This window comes from Rhineura floridana, chromosome 13, assembly GCF_030035675.1.
Source record: "Rhineura floridana isolate rRhiFlo1 chromosome 13, rRhiFlo1.hap2, whole genome shotgun sequence".
NCBI lineage: Eukaryota > Metazoa > Chordata > Lepidosauria > Squamata > Rhineuridae > Rhineura > Rhineura floridana.
The window spans coordinates 14841396-14855125 of NC_084492.1; the positions used below are offsets into that span (position 1 = coordinate 14841396).

Here is a 13730-nt window from a genome sequence, read left to right on the forward strand (position 1 = left end):
AATTATCAGCCACAGCAAAAAAAAAAGAAAAAAAAGGAACCAAATGAAACTAACCTCTCCAGTTTCATTTCCAGACTCTCCAGTAACACACATTATTTTGAATACAAGTGTTTACAAAAATTGCAGTTGGTGATCATAATCTTAAAAGAGGCATCTCTTCTCCTTGCTCAAACAGAACATGCCTCTTCTAAGATGATGCCTGCTATGACGTCTGCTACATCAACTATGGGACTTGTTAAAACACACCTAAGCTTTATCTAAAAAACAAAAGCACACTTTTTCCTTCAGAATTATTATTGTAACTACTACTAACAACAATAATAAATACATAAACCAGATAAGCACACCCTATTAAGCAGAGAACAGCCCTGGGGACAAGCAAGTATATACAGAGGTCTCTGCATTCAGGCATCTGGAATTCAAGGATTTGGTCTGGCAGGGTGTGTTCACTACTGCTGGCTGCCAAGTGGTCTTATGCCCCCTACTATCACTATTCCTGGTATCCACTCATCCAAGTAGGGGTGGGAAACAATTTTATCTGTCAAGAGCCACATTCCCTCAAGGGTTACCCATCAGGGGCTGCATAACAGTTATGGTCAGGGCTAGAACAGTCAGTCCTTCTCTTTCTCCCTCTTTCTGCCACTCCCCCCACCAGCAGGAGAAGGAGACATAGATTGCTCTTATCAGAGGTATGATATGATCACTTGCCGATAACTTTCTTCCCCTTCCACTGTTTATCTCAACTCAACTTTTCCCCTTCCAGACTTCCATCATTCATAAGGTTAAAAAAGGAAACCAAACCTATGTCAATATCAAGTATCAATGTGCCAATATCAAAACCATGTCAATATCAAAAGCAAGGCAGAAAGAATGGTGACAGAAGTGCATACCTGGGCAGAGGATAGCTCCTTAGGCTTAAACCAGAGATTTATACCAACCATTCAGCAGTATTCATAGCCTTAGCCCTTAAGAGAAAAGCCTTTAAAGGAAGGGAAGCCCTTAAGATTAAGGGAATGGCCATAGCTCAGTGGGAGAGCTGCCTTGCATGCAGAAGGTCCTAGGTTCAATCCCCAGCATCTCCAGGTGAGATTGGAGAGAATCATGCCTTAAATCCAAGAGAGCCACTGCAAGTCAATGTATACATTACTGAGCTAGATGGCCCAATGGATCTGACTTGGTATAAGTTGGTTTCCTATATTCCTAAGAATATTTTGGCGTACATGAACCTTGAAAACAGGGATGTAAAGGCAATTTCAAACTGAACTCACTACTAGAATGCTAGCTACCTAAGCTCTCTTCAGATATGAGACCATACAAATTATGTTAAGCAATAAATTAACTTTTGCACATTTGAAGAATATTGTAAATAAGCCATCTTATCCTAAAGTGGAGCAGCAATAACTAGGCATGGAATATCTTTTAATACGTTGCCCTAAATCTGCTCAGGTTCTAGCAATGTCGCTGGTCCCTTCATTTTTATTATCAGCAGGAAAAGTACACTACTTTTTTGTTCCAGAAGCCATCCTTAAATAATTTAGCTGTTCAAAGAAATCTTCAACTATAAATGTGCTAACATTTTAACATTACAATAGATTAGCTACAAAGTGAAATTAACACTGCCTTAGGAAAAAAGAGATAACATTTTCCCAAGCTTTTTGATATGCTGGTTTTAGAGTTATATCACAGTGTACTAATATTTTAAAATGAGACTGTCAAAGCTAGTGAGGAAATTCATGATCTGGAATTCCTAAGACTGCACAGAAAATTGTAATTTGCAAAACCTTTTCTGTGAAAAGAGCATGCAATCCATAACTCTTCATCTTTTCTTAAAAAAACACTCATGTAAAATCATATAAATTTATTTTAAGATAAGCCAGTTCTTTAAGGAACTTGGTCAGAACACACCACCAGAAACGATGATCACATTCTTTCCTAACAACTCAATAAGTTTCTCAAGCCTTTATCATCGCCACTCACAATGCAAGTAGGCTGTTTGCATTTGCCAATACAAACTGACAACCTAGTGATACACTGCTTTAAAAATTCTCTGTAGTATTGACTGCCTAGAGCTCAGGCTCCCTTAGCTAAATACAGTACAGTTCAATTAACAGCTCTTCAATACACAATTTAATTTTTCTTTCATCTTGATCCACAGCCCAGATTGAAATGAGGAATGTTGAAATAGATCGCTTGCTTCAATATTCAAAGCACTTTATAAATAAACCCATCAAGCTAGTAATTATTTATATCGTAACTTGACAGAACGGGTGAATGGAGGATGCCTGTCTCCCAAGATGTTGGTGTCATTTGCTCCAACAAAGCCACCAGCTCCGTATAGTGTGGCTCCCTTAAAATAATATCCTGAAATAAGACCTGCTTCTTGTGAAAATGTGGTCTCTTGGATTCTCAACCATTCTTCAGAAAAAGGACAAGAAAGCTGCCACTTCAGTGCTCGTGAATGTGGGGTGTGCATCCAGATGCTACATAATTTGAACATGTTTTATTCAGATGCACCATCTTCTCTTAAGTATAGAGCTCAGGGGAAGACTTTATTTCTCATTTGTACCTGAAGCCAGCTGTGCTTAACACTGACTGGATGGCTCCCTATGAAAGCACAATCCACTTCCTTATTCCTCTCCAGCAGTTTTTACCCCAGGAATTGAAATTTATGGGCAACAGAGTGTCAGGGGGATGAGGCCCCTGTCCTTTGCAAATATGGACTCAGGTTTTATGGCACGAGAGTAAAAGAAAAAAATATTTTTTCCACAATCTTGATACAATCTACATTACATTCAGCTTAGTTTTAATTCATGTTAGTTTTTTTTAATTGTGTCATTTTGCACAACTGTGTCAATGAACTTCTAGAATGCAGTGCATTCATTTTCAGCTGCCTTTTGTGCCATTGTCTTTCAGTTGATATACTTATTAATTCGTTCACATGAAGAGGCAGAAGACAACTTCAGAACATGAAGTTCTATCCACTAGAGAGAATGAACACAGACCTGCAGTTGCTTGCATTCAGACGAAGGCAGAGATTAATTCATGTTTTAATTCATTCCAGGAAACACAGCACGAAGACTGGGCCAAAATAATATTAATAAAAGTTGATCTAGGAAATGATAGCATTCCATTCAAGATGATGAACTCAGAGGGGTGCATTCTGGAGCAGGAAAGGTGTTTTTGCTTTTTTAAAGCCAGGAGCAAGCATTCAACTGAATGAACATGTATATATTCCACTTTAACTTTTTTGAAGACTGAAGTCTAAAGCATGGGGAGAGGGAAAAATAATGGACTCAATTAGAGTTTACTTGCTGATTAGTATTTATATAATAGGTATGCCAAAATGTGGAAAGAAGCTAGGCTCGTCTACTGGAAAATATGCACTGCAGCTCATGGCTTTTAATATATCTGGGCAAACCCAACACTTCCAAGCTCTCTTCCTCCACTGACTTTCTTTCAGTAGCATTAAAACGCAATGGATTAGGGAACAAATAAAGTATAAGTTAATGCCATAAGGTTTTTTTAATATATTCATTCTAATAGCAATGTTAGTCTGTTGTAAGATAAAATGAAAACCACTGCAAGGAGCCTTGTGGTACACTTTAAAGACTACCACCTTTATTTAGGTAAGAGCTTTCATGGACAGGAGGCCACCTCCACATGCATCTGACAAATAGGCTCTTGCCTACACAAGTTCATGCTACAAATGCATTAATCTTTCAGGAACCACAGGACTCTTACATTTCATTTCAATAACATCTTTACTGAAAACTTCAAAGAAACAGTGAACAAAAATAACGCCCTTGCACATAGTCCAACTGCATAGTCTGTTTTACCTTCTCCTGCCAACAAGTGTAAATGGTTTGGGTACAATAAAGGTGTATTTTTTCAAGTGCAATCCATAGCAAGTTTTCTGTAGACAGTGTTACGAATAGCACATGGTGATTCAGGATTCTTAGAAGCCTACCTATTTAATCAAAGCAAATGTAACTATTTGCTCTGAGCCATAAGACACAAAGCATTGCATTTAAATGTTACAGTGATGTATCTCTGAAAGATGCTATTAACAACCACTTAAACTGTGAGTGAGGAAGCATCAGAAACCAGCCCATTTCTCAGATAATGTTATAATGTTCTCAAAATGGCAACATTCAGCATTTCTCCACTGAGTGGTATGAATTCCACTTTGAACCAGACACATTTTGCTCTTAAAATACATTTTAAAATAAAACAGTGACAATACTCCTTGCCTTCAGTACAAGAGGAGCAATACTGATAAGGTTGTCTAAGAAACTTCCCAAATACTTCTTACTAAGCAAAAAAGTTGCCACTGTTACAAAGTAGTTTAGTTTATTCAGCTGAGAGAACCCCAGGACATTGATTGTGGAAGAACCGGAAGTGCAAGTCATGCACACTTCCTGTTCTGCATATTTGGCTATACTTTACTAGGTAAGATCAGGCCAAGAAAGATCACCTTGCTCAAGGCAAACTTGTGAAATTACAATCTCGTGGAGGTTTAAAACCAAGGCTCCAACATTCAAACCTTAAATTTCCTAGCCACTGCCCTGTGCTTGCTGCTGGCAGGAATCTAGCCTCCCAAAACAGCACTAATTGAAGGAGTGTTGTACTTCCCAGGACTCAAACCACAATCTTTTTATTATGGGGAAATGCAATCCCACATCCCTTGTTAGAGTACCTATTGCACCTATTCTGGAGTGCTACATAGTAGGAACACTGTAAGCATCTGAGCAGAAGTGCTTACAAAAGTGAGCTTCAAATGCTTGTGAGCAGGGTCAAGGTTAGTACAGTTTACTTCAAGCAAGGCTGTGCTCACAGTCATCCTGTGAGCCACCACTGCTGCCACTTTTCTTAGAAGCAGGAGAAAGGAAAGTGGCACTGGTAGCAGGCATCCTGAGAGTAACTAATTCAAAAACCAAGGGGTTCACAAAGCAAATGCCTCCACCACAGCTTTCCTCTCCAGGGATTGACGCTAGAGAACAATTCTTATCCATCTGTAGTGGTGGCATTGCAGCAAAACTGAGATTATATCAATAGCTTGCTAGCTGTTATAGTAATGGAAGGGGTAAAGTGCCTGAGCCAAGCTGTCAGCATCCCCAGTTTGAGACCTCTGGTGCCTTAACAGCAGGATTCCTCTACTCTGGCGTTCTGTCTTCAATACTGGGGTCAGTCAGATGCCTCTGCAAGCTCATAAGGACATGATAGGATATGCATTCCCCTCTGTCTCCAACACATGACCTTGCCATTGTACACTGCAGTTCCATTTAACTATGGACTTTGTATATTATTTAGCTAGTCATCACCATAACAGTTTAGTCCATCTTAAAATATTCTGTAGTTTACTTTAATTAAAAATACTGAATACATGTGAAGACACTGAATTCTAAACAAGCATGCATTGCTTTAAAAATCTGAATTGTCAGATTATCTAGAGTGGTTGAATTCCTATCAAATCATTTGGGGTGCATTATTTTCTAGTTGACCTAAATTGGACTTCTGCAGAAAAAGTTTGAGGTCAGCTTTACTGTTATCACCTAGTTTCATCTTTGCTTTTATTTCTGGCTCCTCTTTTTCAATCTTAGCACTGTGATTTTAATTGTCGAAGAAATAGCATTTAACATTTACAGTATATAATTCAAGATTTAGAATAACGACACTAATTTGTACTTTTTGCTAATCTGCTGATTTAAAAATAAACATCACAAAGATATAATTTACCGCTAATCTATACTTGCAATTAAAGCTAGTTTGAATATTTTTTTCAATCTTTTTTTATTAGCTGCAACACAGTAATGGGGTGTACTAAGTTCTGGCTTTTCAAGCACCTAGATTATAAAACATAATTACACAAATTAATTAGAAATGAGTGCATACATTTATGCTTTTGTTTATAACCACAGAATATTAAACATGACAAAGTTAATGAGCAGATCCAACAATCATAAATATTAATATTATGAAATCAGTTCTGGAGCAACTGGACTTCATCTAACTCATTGCATGACAAGGGGGCATAATATTCCTACATATACTCACCTATTGCCATTTATGGTACACATAAGAGGATATAACTGGAACAAGAAAGAACATAAGAGCAGCCCTACTGGATCAGGCCAAAGACACGTCTAGTTCAGCACCCTGTTCTCACAGTGGTCAACCAAGACACCTATGGAAAGCGAAAACGCAGGACATGAATGCAACAGTGCTCTTCCCCACTTGCGATCCCCAGCAGTGGTGGCTGGTGCCTATTGGGCCTAGTAGGTTGGAAAGAAAGAGAGTCCAACAGTAGGTGGAGCCAGAGCCAATGACAGGCAGAGACAGAGCCAATGGTAAGTGGAGCTGTCCCTGACTGGTTTCAAGTAAAAAGGCAAATGGGGGGAGGGGGAGGGCTGGCTGAGGGCAGACTGAAGTTGGTGGGACAGTGCCGCATTTGCCCTTATGGGTCAGCCACAACTGATTCCCAGACACTGGTATTCGAAGGCATACTACCTTTGGTAATGGAGACAGAACACAGCCTTTTCCTAATCCTCTTTTAAAGTAATCCAAGTTGGTGACCATCATTACATCTAGTGGGAGCAAATTCCATACTTTAACTATTGTTTAACACTGTATGAAGTATTACTTTCTTCTGCCTGTCCTGAATCTTCCAGTATTCAGCTTCACTGGATGCCTCAAAGTTCTAATTTCACGAGAGAGGGAGAAAAAATGTCCATTGTGATGTTCCTATATTAATGTATATATGGTAAGTGTTGGTTGTTTAGAAGATACATGGTAAGTGGAGTGAAAGAGGAGGGGGAGTGAATGGGCAGTAGAATGCTAGATGATTGGCTGAGTGTTTAAAATGGCTGAACGTATAAAAGAAAGAGAGACAGTGGAATCTGGGAGGTGGTGGTGGTGGATGAGGTGAACTGAGTGGGTTGCTTGGTGGGGTTTAGAAAGTTGTTTGCCAGGAGAGAGTGGAGAAGGAGGGGGGTGGAGTTCGGATTAGTATTGAGTAAAACCATATGCTTATGTGCCTTAAGAAGAAATCTTGTTAATCTTGTTAGCTTTGTTATCTTTAATAAATATTAATTTGGTTTACGAAAGGCCTGATCCTTGGCTGGGGTTTCACAGACCAGAAGGGAGGGTAAGGTAATGACCAAGGCTGAAGGGGAACTATAACAAATGGTGGCAGCGGTGAAGAGAATAACAATACCAGTATTCAGAGTCTCTGGGAATACTAGTATTAGGACGTGACTGGTGGTTGCCTAGCAGGGGGATCTGTTGAGATCTGTGCTAGAGCGGGGAGAGAAACAATAAAAAAGGACAGTCCGGACTGGTGGAGTCCCTGGTGGTGCCTAGTGACAGGCAGTAGCCACGAGCAGGTAGGAACCTGACAGGGAGAGCCAGGGAAGGGCGTCACATCCATACCATGCATAAGCAATTAAAAAGAAATAATGCAGGAAATACCTCAGCAAAGTTTTTGATCAGTAATCTATTCAGTTCAGAATTTTCTTCCAGTATACAAAAACACCCAGTAGTCTAACACGTGACTGCATCAGCTGATTCTCTGGCATATATCCCAAGGAAAGCTTGTACAATCTTCATGATGTTCCACCCTTTGCTGTAGGAAGTCGGTGCCTCATTAAAGGTGTACTATTTTCCCTGAGATCTTGGCTGGATGCTCCCTGGAATATTTTTTGCCCTGCTCCCCATAACTTTATAATCTGGTTTATCCCTACGTTTATCCCTACGTTTATCCCTACGTTCTCAGTCACCAAAATACCCCTTATGCATGAACTTTCTCCCAAGAAAATCTAAAAGGTACAACCTCACTCTCGCCCATAAAAACCCAGTTCAAAACCCACATTTTTTTGTGTGGCACATAGCCCTGAAACAAACCTAATACATGATATAACACCTCTCTCTGTTGTCTCCCTTCCTGTTCCGTGTATGCATTGAGTGCCAACCCTTTATGGGAGAGAACTGTATTTGTTTCTTAAGCTACTCTGTAAAGCACTATGCAAACAATGACAACAGACCCACAGGCCAGAGACAGTCCAGCCTCAGCTATCCATCTCCAACAGATTCCAGGCTGGATTACTGTAATGAGCTCTATGTGGGACTGCCTTTGAAGACAATTTGAAAACTGCAACTAGTATGTAATACAGCTGCTACTAGATTGTCCACACAGGCACTGGGAGGCAAGAGCATATTACACATGCTGTCCACTTTCGGGTTCAATTCAAAGTGCTGGTGCTTATCTTTAAAGCCTTAGTATCTGTTCAACCACCTTCTCTTGTATCAGTCTGACTGGGCAGGGGTGTAGGGTATAAATGTTAAAAGTAAATAAGCAACAAACTTCTACTAAAAGCTGTTACCTGAGACAGACAAGGCCAATGGTTAAAAAAGTAGACCTGCAAACAGGTAGCCTAGCCTGCTGTTTCAAACAGCATGTTTGGGGTGCTTACTTTCTTGAAAGTCCTGTGATGCTGTTTTTGCGTCTGCACTGAACACTTCCAAACAGCAGCACAGAAAGGTACCGAGACAAGGAGGATTGTCTACCCATCCTTGTCCTAGAAACATTCCATGATCAATATCTGCAGATGTAACAAAATAAAATTACTGCAGATGATGATGTGGGCATACTCTTTAAGCTGATAGTCCGAGAAAAGAGAGTACTAGTTGTACTGTGTTTATGCACTCTTAAGTGTTGCTTCAGGTATCATAATTTTAACGGAGAAAATATTCATGTAGGAATACGCCTGTAAAAAGTGTACATGAATGCACAGTTGATTATTTTGTCACTATTTTTGTTTTTTGTTTTTTTCAATAATTTTTTATTCAGATTTTCATAAAACATACAAGACAAAATCATAAAACATTCAAAGACAAAAAACAAAATCAAAAATAGTTAAACAAAAAGAAAAAAAGAAAAGAAAAAACAAAAATAAAAAATAAAAAGTAAAATATTGACTTCCCATTTGTCAAAGATCAAATCAGTTATAAGTCTATAATATATAACAATCCTGTCTCTTAAGTCATATTATAAAATCACTTTCCTCCAGTAGTTATCTTACTTAATCATCAAATCTCATAAACATTACTTTATTCTTTCCACAAAAAGTCAAAGAGAGGTTTCAATTCTTTAAGAAATATATCTATCAATTTTTTTTTCCAGATAAGCATATCGATTAATCCATCTCATTACTAATTATGATAATCTTATTGTCATAACCATAGTCAAAATAAACATTTCAATTAATCCATCACATCAGAATCTGTTAGGTTCAATAATTTCAGTAGCCATTGTTCTATTATCTCTATTAGTTCCATTTTCCATCTTCCATCTTCAGTAGTCTTGTTAAGTCCAGTAATTTCAATATCCAATCTTCCATTATCAGTATTCCATAATAATCTTGCTGTCAAAGCCATAGTCATATAGTAAGAGTCTGATGGGAATTACCTCTATCCCAAATATTTTCTTGCCATCCATTCTGAATAGGTTGCTGAAATACTGCTGTAAAATCATATCTCTGTTCTTTTTTTCAAAATGCACTGGGTCATCTCTTAAAAGTTTTTCCATTGTCACATGGCTGCAGTTAATTCCATAGATTTTCTCTATATTGGGCTCCATCACATCATTCCAGTCCAGAAGATTATCCATGCCATTGATAACTTTATCTCTAGAATCTTCATTCATTTCTTCAGAGATAACATTGAGTTCCAAACAATAGATTTTATTTCTAAAGTCCATAGACTCCAAATCTTGTTCCTGTTCCACGTTGGTTCCAATCTCCGGGATCTCCTCTCTCACAGGGACCCCTATTCCAGTCTCCAGGGTCTCCTCTCTCACAGGGACCCCTGTTCCAATCTCCGGGGTCTCCTCTCTCACAGGGACCCCTTCCAGGGTCACCTCTCTCACAGGGACCCTTATATCTTTAATCTCCTGCTTCATTTTACTCAATTCAATTTTCATTATCTCAATCTCATCCATTATTTTCTGAAACATAGTTATTTCCAGATTTTCAGCCACTTTCTTAATTGCCATTTTAAAAGAAAAATATAGGAAAACCACTTCTTATTTCAGCAACAATTGGGTTAATACTCCAAACTTGGTGACATCACAGTATAAACAGAGCAGACAGCCTTATCTCTCCAATAGTTAAGTAAACAAAATGCAGTTCCCAGGATCGAAACAATTAATGGCAATCGTCAAGAAACAGATTCGTCAAAATAAAATAGACCAAAAAGAGAGTAGTCTCAAAACAGTATAATATTTTTCAAAATAAAAATCTGGAATAGAAATCCCTCTTCTGTGTATATCTTTAGAATGCAAATCCAGGACAGCTTTTTGCAACAAAAACAGAGATAAGCTATTAATTAGTGCGTAGCAGAGAGAAGTTATGGCTCCCCAGTGAGATGTCAAAAACCGATCAATCTGGCAAATCTCTTTTAAACAGCAACAATTTAAGTCAAGTAAAAGAAAAATATAGAAAGAAGGGTGCTTGCCTGTTAGTGCGTTCTCTCTTAGAAGATAAGGTGAACGTTCGCTTTATCAGATAGAGCTTGCTGTTGAAAATCCGTCCCACCTTCGTCGGCTGGACCTCGTCCCATAAATTAATGAGATCTGGTCGTCCCAACAAAAATAGGCTTTGAGGTTAATCTCTTCGTTTCTCCCTACCCGGGAGAAGTTTAATCAGTCAAAAAAAAAAAGAAAAAACTGACTGATATATCTGAATAAGCTTCTTTTGAGGCAGGAGCCCGTCTCAAAAGCAGGCACAGGCTAAGTCACCCTTCCCGGAAGTCATTTTGTCACTATTTTTGAAAGTACAGTTTTCATTTTTGTGTCTCTCCTAGTTTCCTGCAGAAACAAAGCAAAAAAGTAGTAATGCTTTAGCCTATAACATATTTATAAAACATGCCTCATGGGATAAGGCTACATGAAATGAACTTGCTTGTCAAAAATGGAAGTTCTGCTGTATCTGAGTGGCTTTGCACATAATAGGAGGTGCCCAAAAGTGGATGTGTGTGATATTCATATTTCTGATACATATTAAGCTTCCCATTTACACATATCCAAAACAGCAAAAATGAGATGGACACAACACTGGCTTGGGGTTCTGATATAACATCAGATTATGGTTTGCAAAGCTTAACAGTGGCTTGGTATTATGTGCAAATCAACAGCATGACCTGAGATTGGCCAGCAAACCAGAATCTGAAAATATAGGGTGGCATTCAGTGCTAATCCTACTCACAGCACACCCATTTAAGTTAATAGACATAATAGGTTCATTCATTTCAGTGTGTGACTAGGTCTTAGTTGAATACAACCAATAGTTTCCAAACCAATTTTCTCACACTTAGATTTGGTTTTACCAATGACATAATCTTTATAACAGAACTTTTTTACTTTAGAAATTAATATCCAAAATTGGGAATTGGGAGAAAATTGATTTAACATTCAGCATACACATATACCGTCATATCTTATACTGCCTTTTGAGCTAGATATTTAATAGTGAGGCTTATCTCAGCTATCTCAAGTGAAATAGGGACAAGAAAAAACAACTCTGAACATATTCAGCATACTATAACCTATTTTACCACCTCCTTATAGAGTTATATACCAAGTAATAAAACTGTTCCCACAAAAATGATGCACCGAGAATCTTTCATTGGACTAGATTAACAGAGGTTTTGCACAAAAATTGAAAAATTTAGATTATATTTCCAATCTAATTCCCCTTACAAATATGTCTTGAGAATAAAAGATTGTGAAAGCAACAATAATCATTGTTTATTGTGCTTCTTCTAAATGTTTCACCTTTTCACGTAAACCTCCTACTTGCAAACAATCCTTCCTAGTCCATAGTGCTCACATGGCAAGTCACAACTGAAGCCAGAATAAATTTAATAGCATGGGTCTGCATTCACAAGCAATACTTTTTTTCCCCTCTAGCACAATCAGGAATGCACATGTGTGAAATGCTTCCTTCCAGCACATAAAACAGAAAAGAGGAATGTAAAGATTTTTACATTACCTCACTTCGTAATGAATGGACAGTTATATCTTGGGTGTACTCCCACCACACAAATAACATCAATCTAGCCCTACTTAATACAGTGCCAGAACATACAAAACAAACCCAACAAAAAAAAATTGCTCCTGACTTCCTCTTGCACCATCTTTCTAAACCAGTCACAAGATGTGATTTTCAATTTAGATTTATTACCTGAGCAATCCCTCAGGCCTCAGAAAAGCCACATTTTCTCATCTCATTTATTCTCACAACAATCCTGTGGAATAGTCTGCTATTACTCCCAGTTTACAAATGGGAAACTGATATGAGACAGAAAGACTCACCCAAAGCTAGCTGGAATTTCAACACATGTCTTGAGGTCCAGGGTTTATCAACGACTGGACCACAATGAGGTCCTGGGAACACAGCAAAACATTCTTTTAAAATTGACACCTATTATTTATAACAAGGGTGGACTGACTTCAATCTTACATAGTTCCAAAAAAACCCTAAAATCCATGTGATCCACCATTATGTTTTAAATCTAAAGAACAAGAGTGCTTATTTGGTCTGGGCCAAACCTTTGAACTCAGCCAAAATTTGTGGGGGCAGGGTTTTAAGTGGTAAAATTGGGGACTGCTTTGGTATTTTGGGAGAGGCACAAAACTTATGCAAGCAAGGGCATTCTGCTTAAGTTCCTCGCCCAACTTCTCCCGCAAAAAATCATGTGCGCTGACCCATCAAAAAAAGCCCCAATACCCCTCAAATTTCATAGACCTCACCAGCAGCCAAGAAAAGCAGAGACTTTGAAGCAGCATCACTCAGGATCTGTCAACAGTTAAGCAATCCAGAGTGCGCACTCCTGATTAAGAGCAGAAGTGCTTTGATTAATCAAACCAAGATCTATCTAGTCCAGAATTATTTGCAAGAATTCCAATTGGTCCTCTGGTGGACTATGATCTATCTTCTGCCCTCACCAATTTTAAAGGAAAAGCTTTCATCAATTTCAACAGCTCTGTCTCAGCCCCTTAATACCATGTTGTAGATTATGCAACCTATAAATGTGCTGTATCTCAGATTCTTAAGATTTTTTTTTTCTGTATAGCAGGATAGTAAGCAGCTTGTTTTCACTCTGTAAAAAATCCTGCTTTATAAGTACCATTCTCATAACCCACATCAGGTATTTTTTTTCCAATAGGCAAAGTAATTATATATCTAGGATATCTGTTAGCAGAGTTTTAAAGACTCGAACAAAATTCAATTGGTCAAAAATGGACTGGGCTTGTTTTCTCAGATCTTTCCATCGAAAATAATCACTGCATGTATTAGCCACTCCCCAGAAATTGTTCTGCAGGCAATGAAAATCACTGCAGAAGCAAAATAGGGCCAATAATATAATTATGGTGGTAAGCTGCTAGTCTGAGTTAATGTTATTACTTGACATTGCAAGGCTATGCTTTCTCCCATGAGTCACAATGGAGACAAGGTTCACCCTAATTGGTTCCAAAGCACAGCCTACCCTCAACAATCTTTCCTCAGGACCAGTAATGTTAATTTCTACACGACTGTAAATAGTGTTTGCCAACAATACAAACACAGTAATAAGAGGCTAGGTGGGTAAATAATGTGGTTACAAAGCAGCTTATTTGCATTTTTATTTAAAACTGCCTTCGTTAAAAAGCAGCTCAGATTTCTCTTTGCAGAAGG

At 38.3% G+C, this 13730-nt stretch overlaps 1 protein-coding gene across 12 annotated transcripts in view; it reads right to left on the reverse strand.

Annotated features, from left to right (window-relative positions):
• WWOX (WW domain containing oxidoreductase) overlaps positions 1-13730 on the reverse strand; it is a 797581-nt gene that overhangs the window by 724265 nt on the left and 59586 nt on the right. Inside the window, exons 6-7 of one of the 12 annotated variants that reach the window (XM_061594684.1) lie at positions 12368-12439; positions 10790-10861 (exon numbers count right to left, since the gene is read on the reverse strand). The exons of 10 other annotated variants lie outside the window; for them this stretch is intronic. In XM_061594684.1, the coding sequence (XP_061450668.1) occupies positions 12386-12439 (54 nt within the window). In that variant the 3' untranslated portion in view covers positions 10790-10861; positions 12368-12385. Of the gene's footprint in view, positions 1-10717; positions 10862-12367; positions 12440-13730 lie in introns of those variants that run through there. One more of the 12 variants, XM_061594683.1, reaches the window with a different exon arrangement.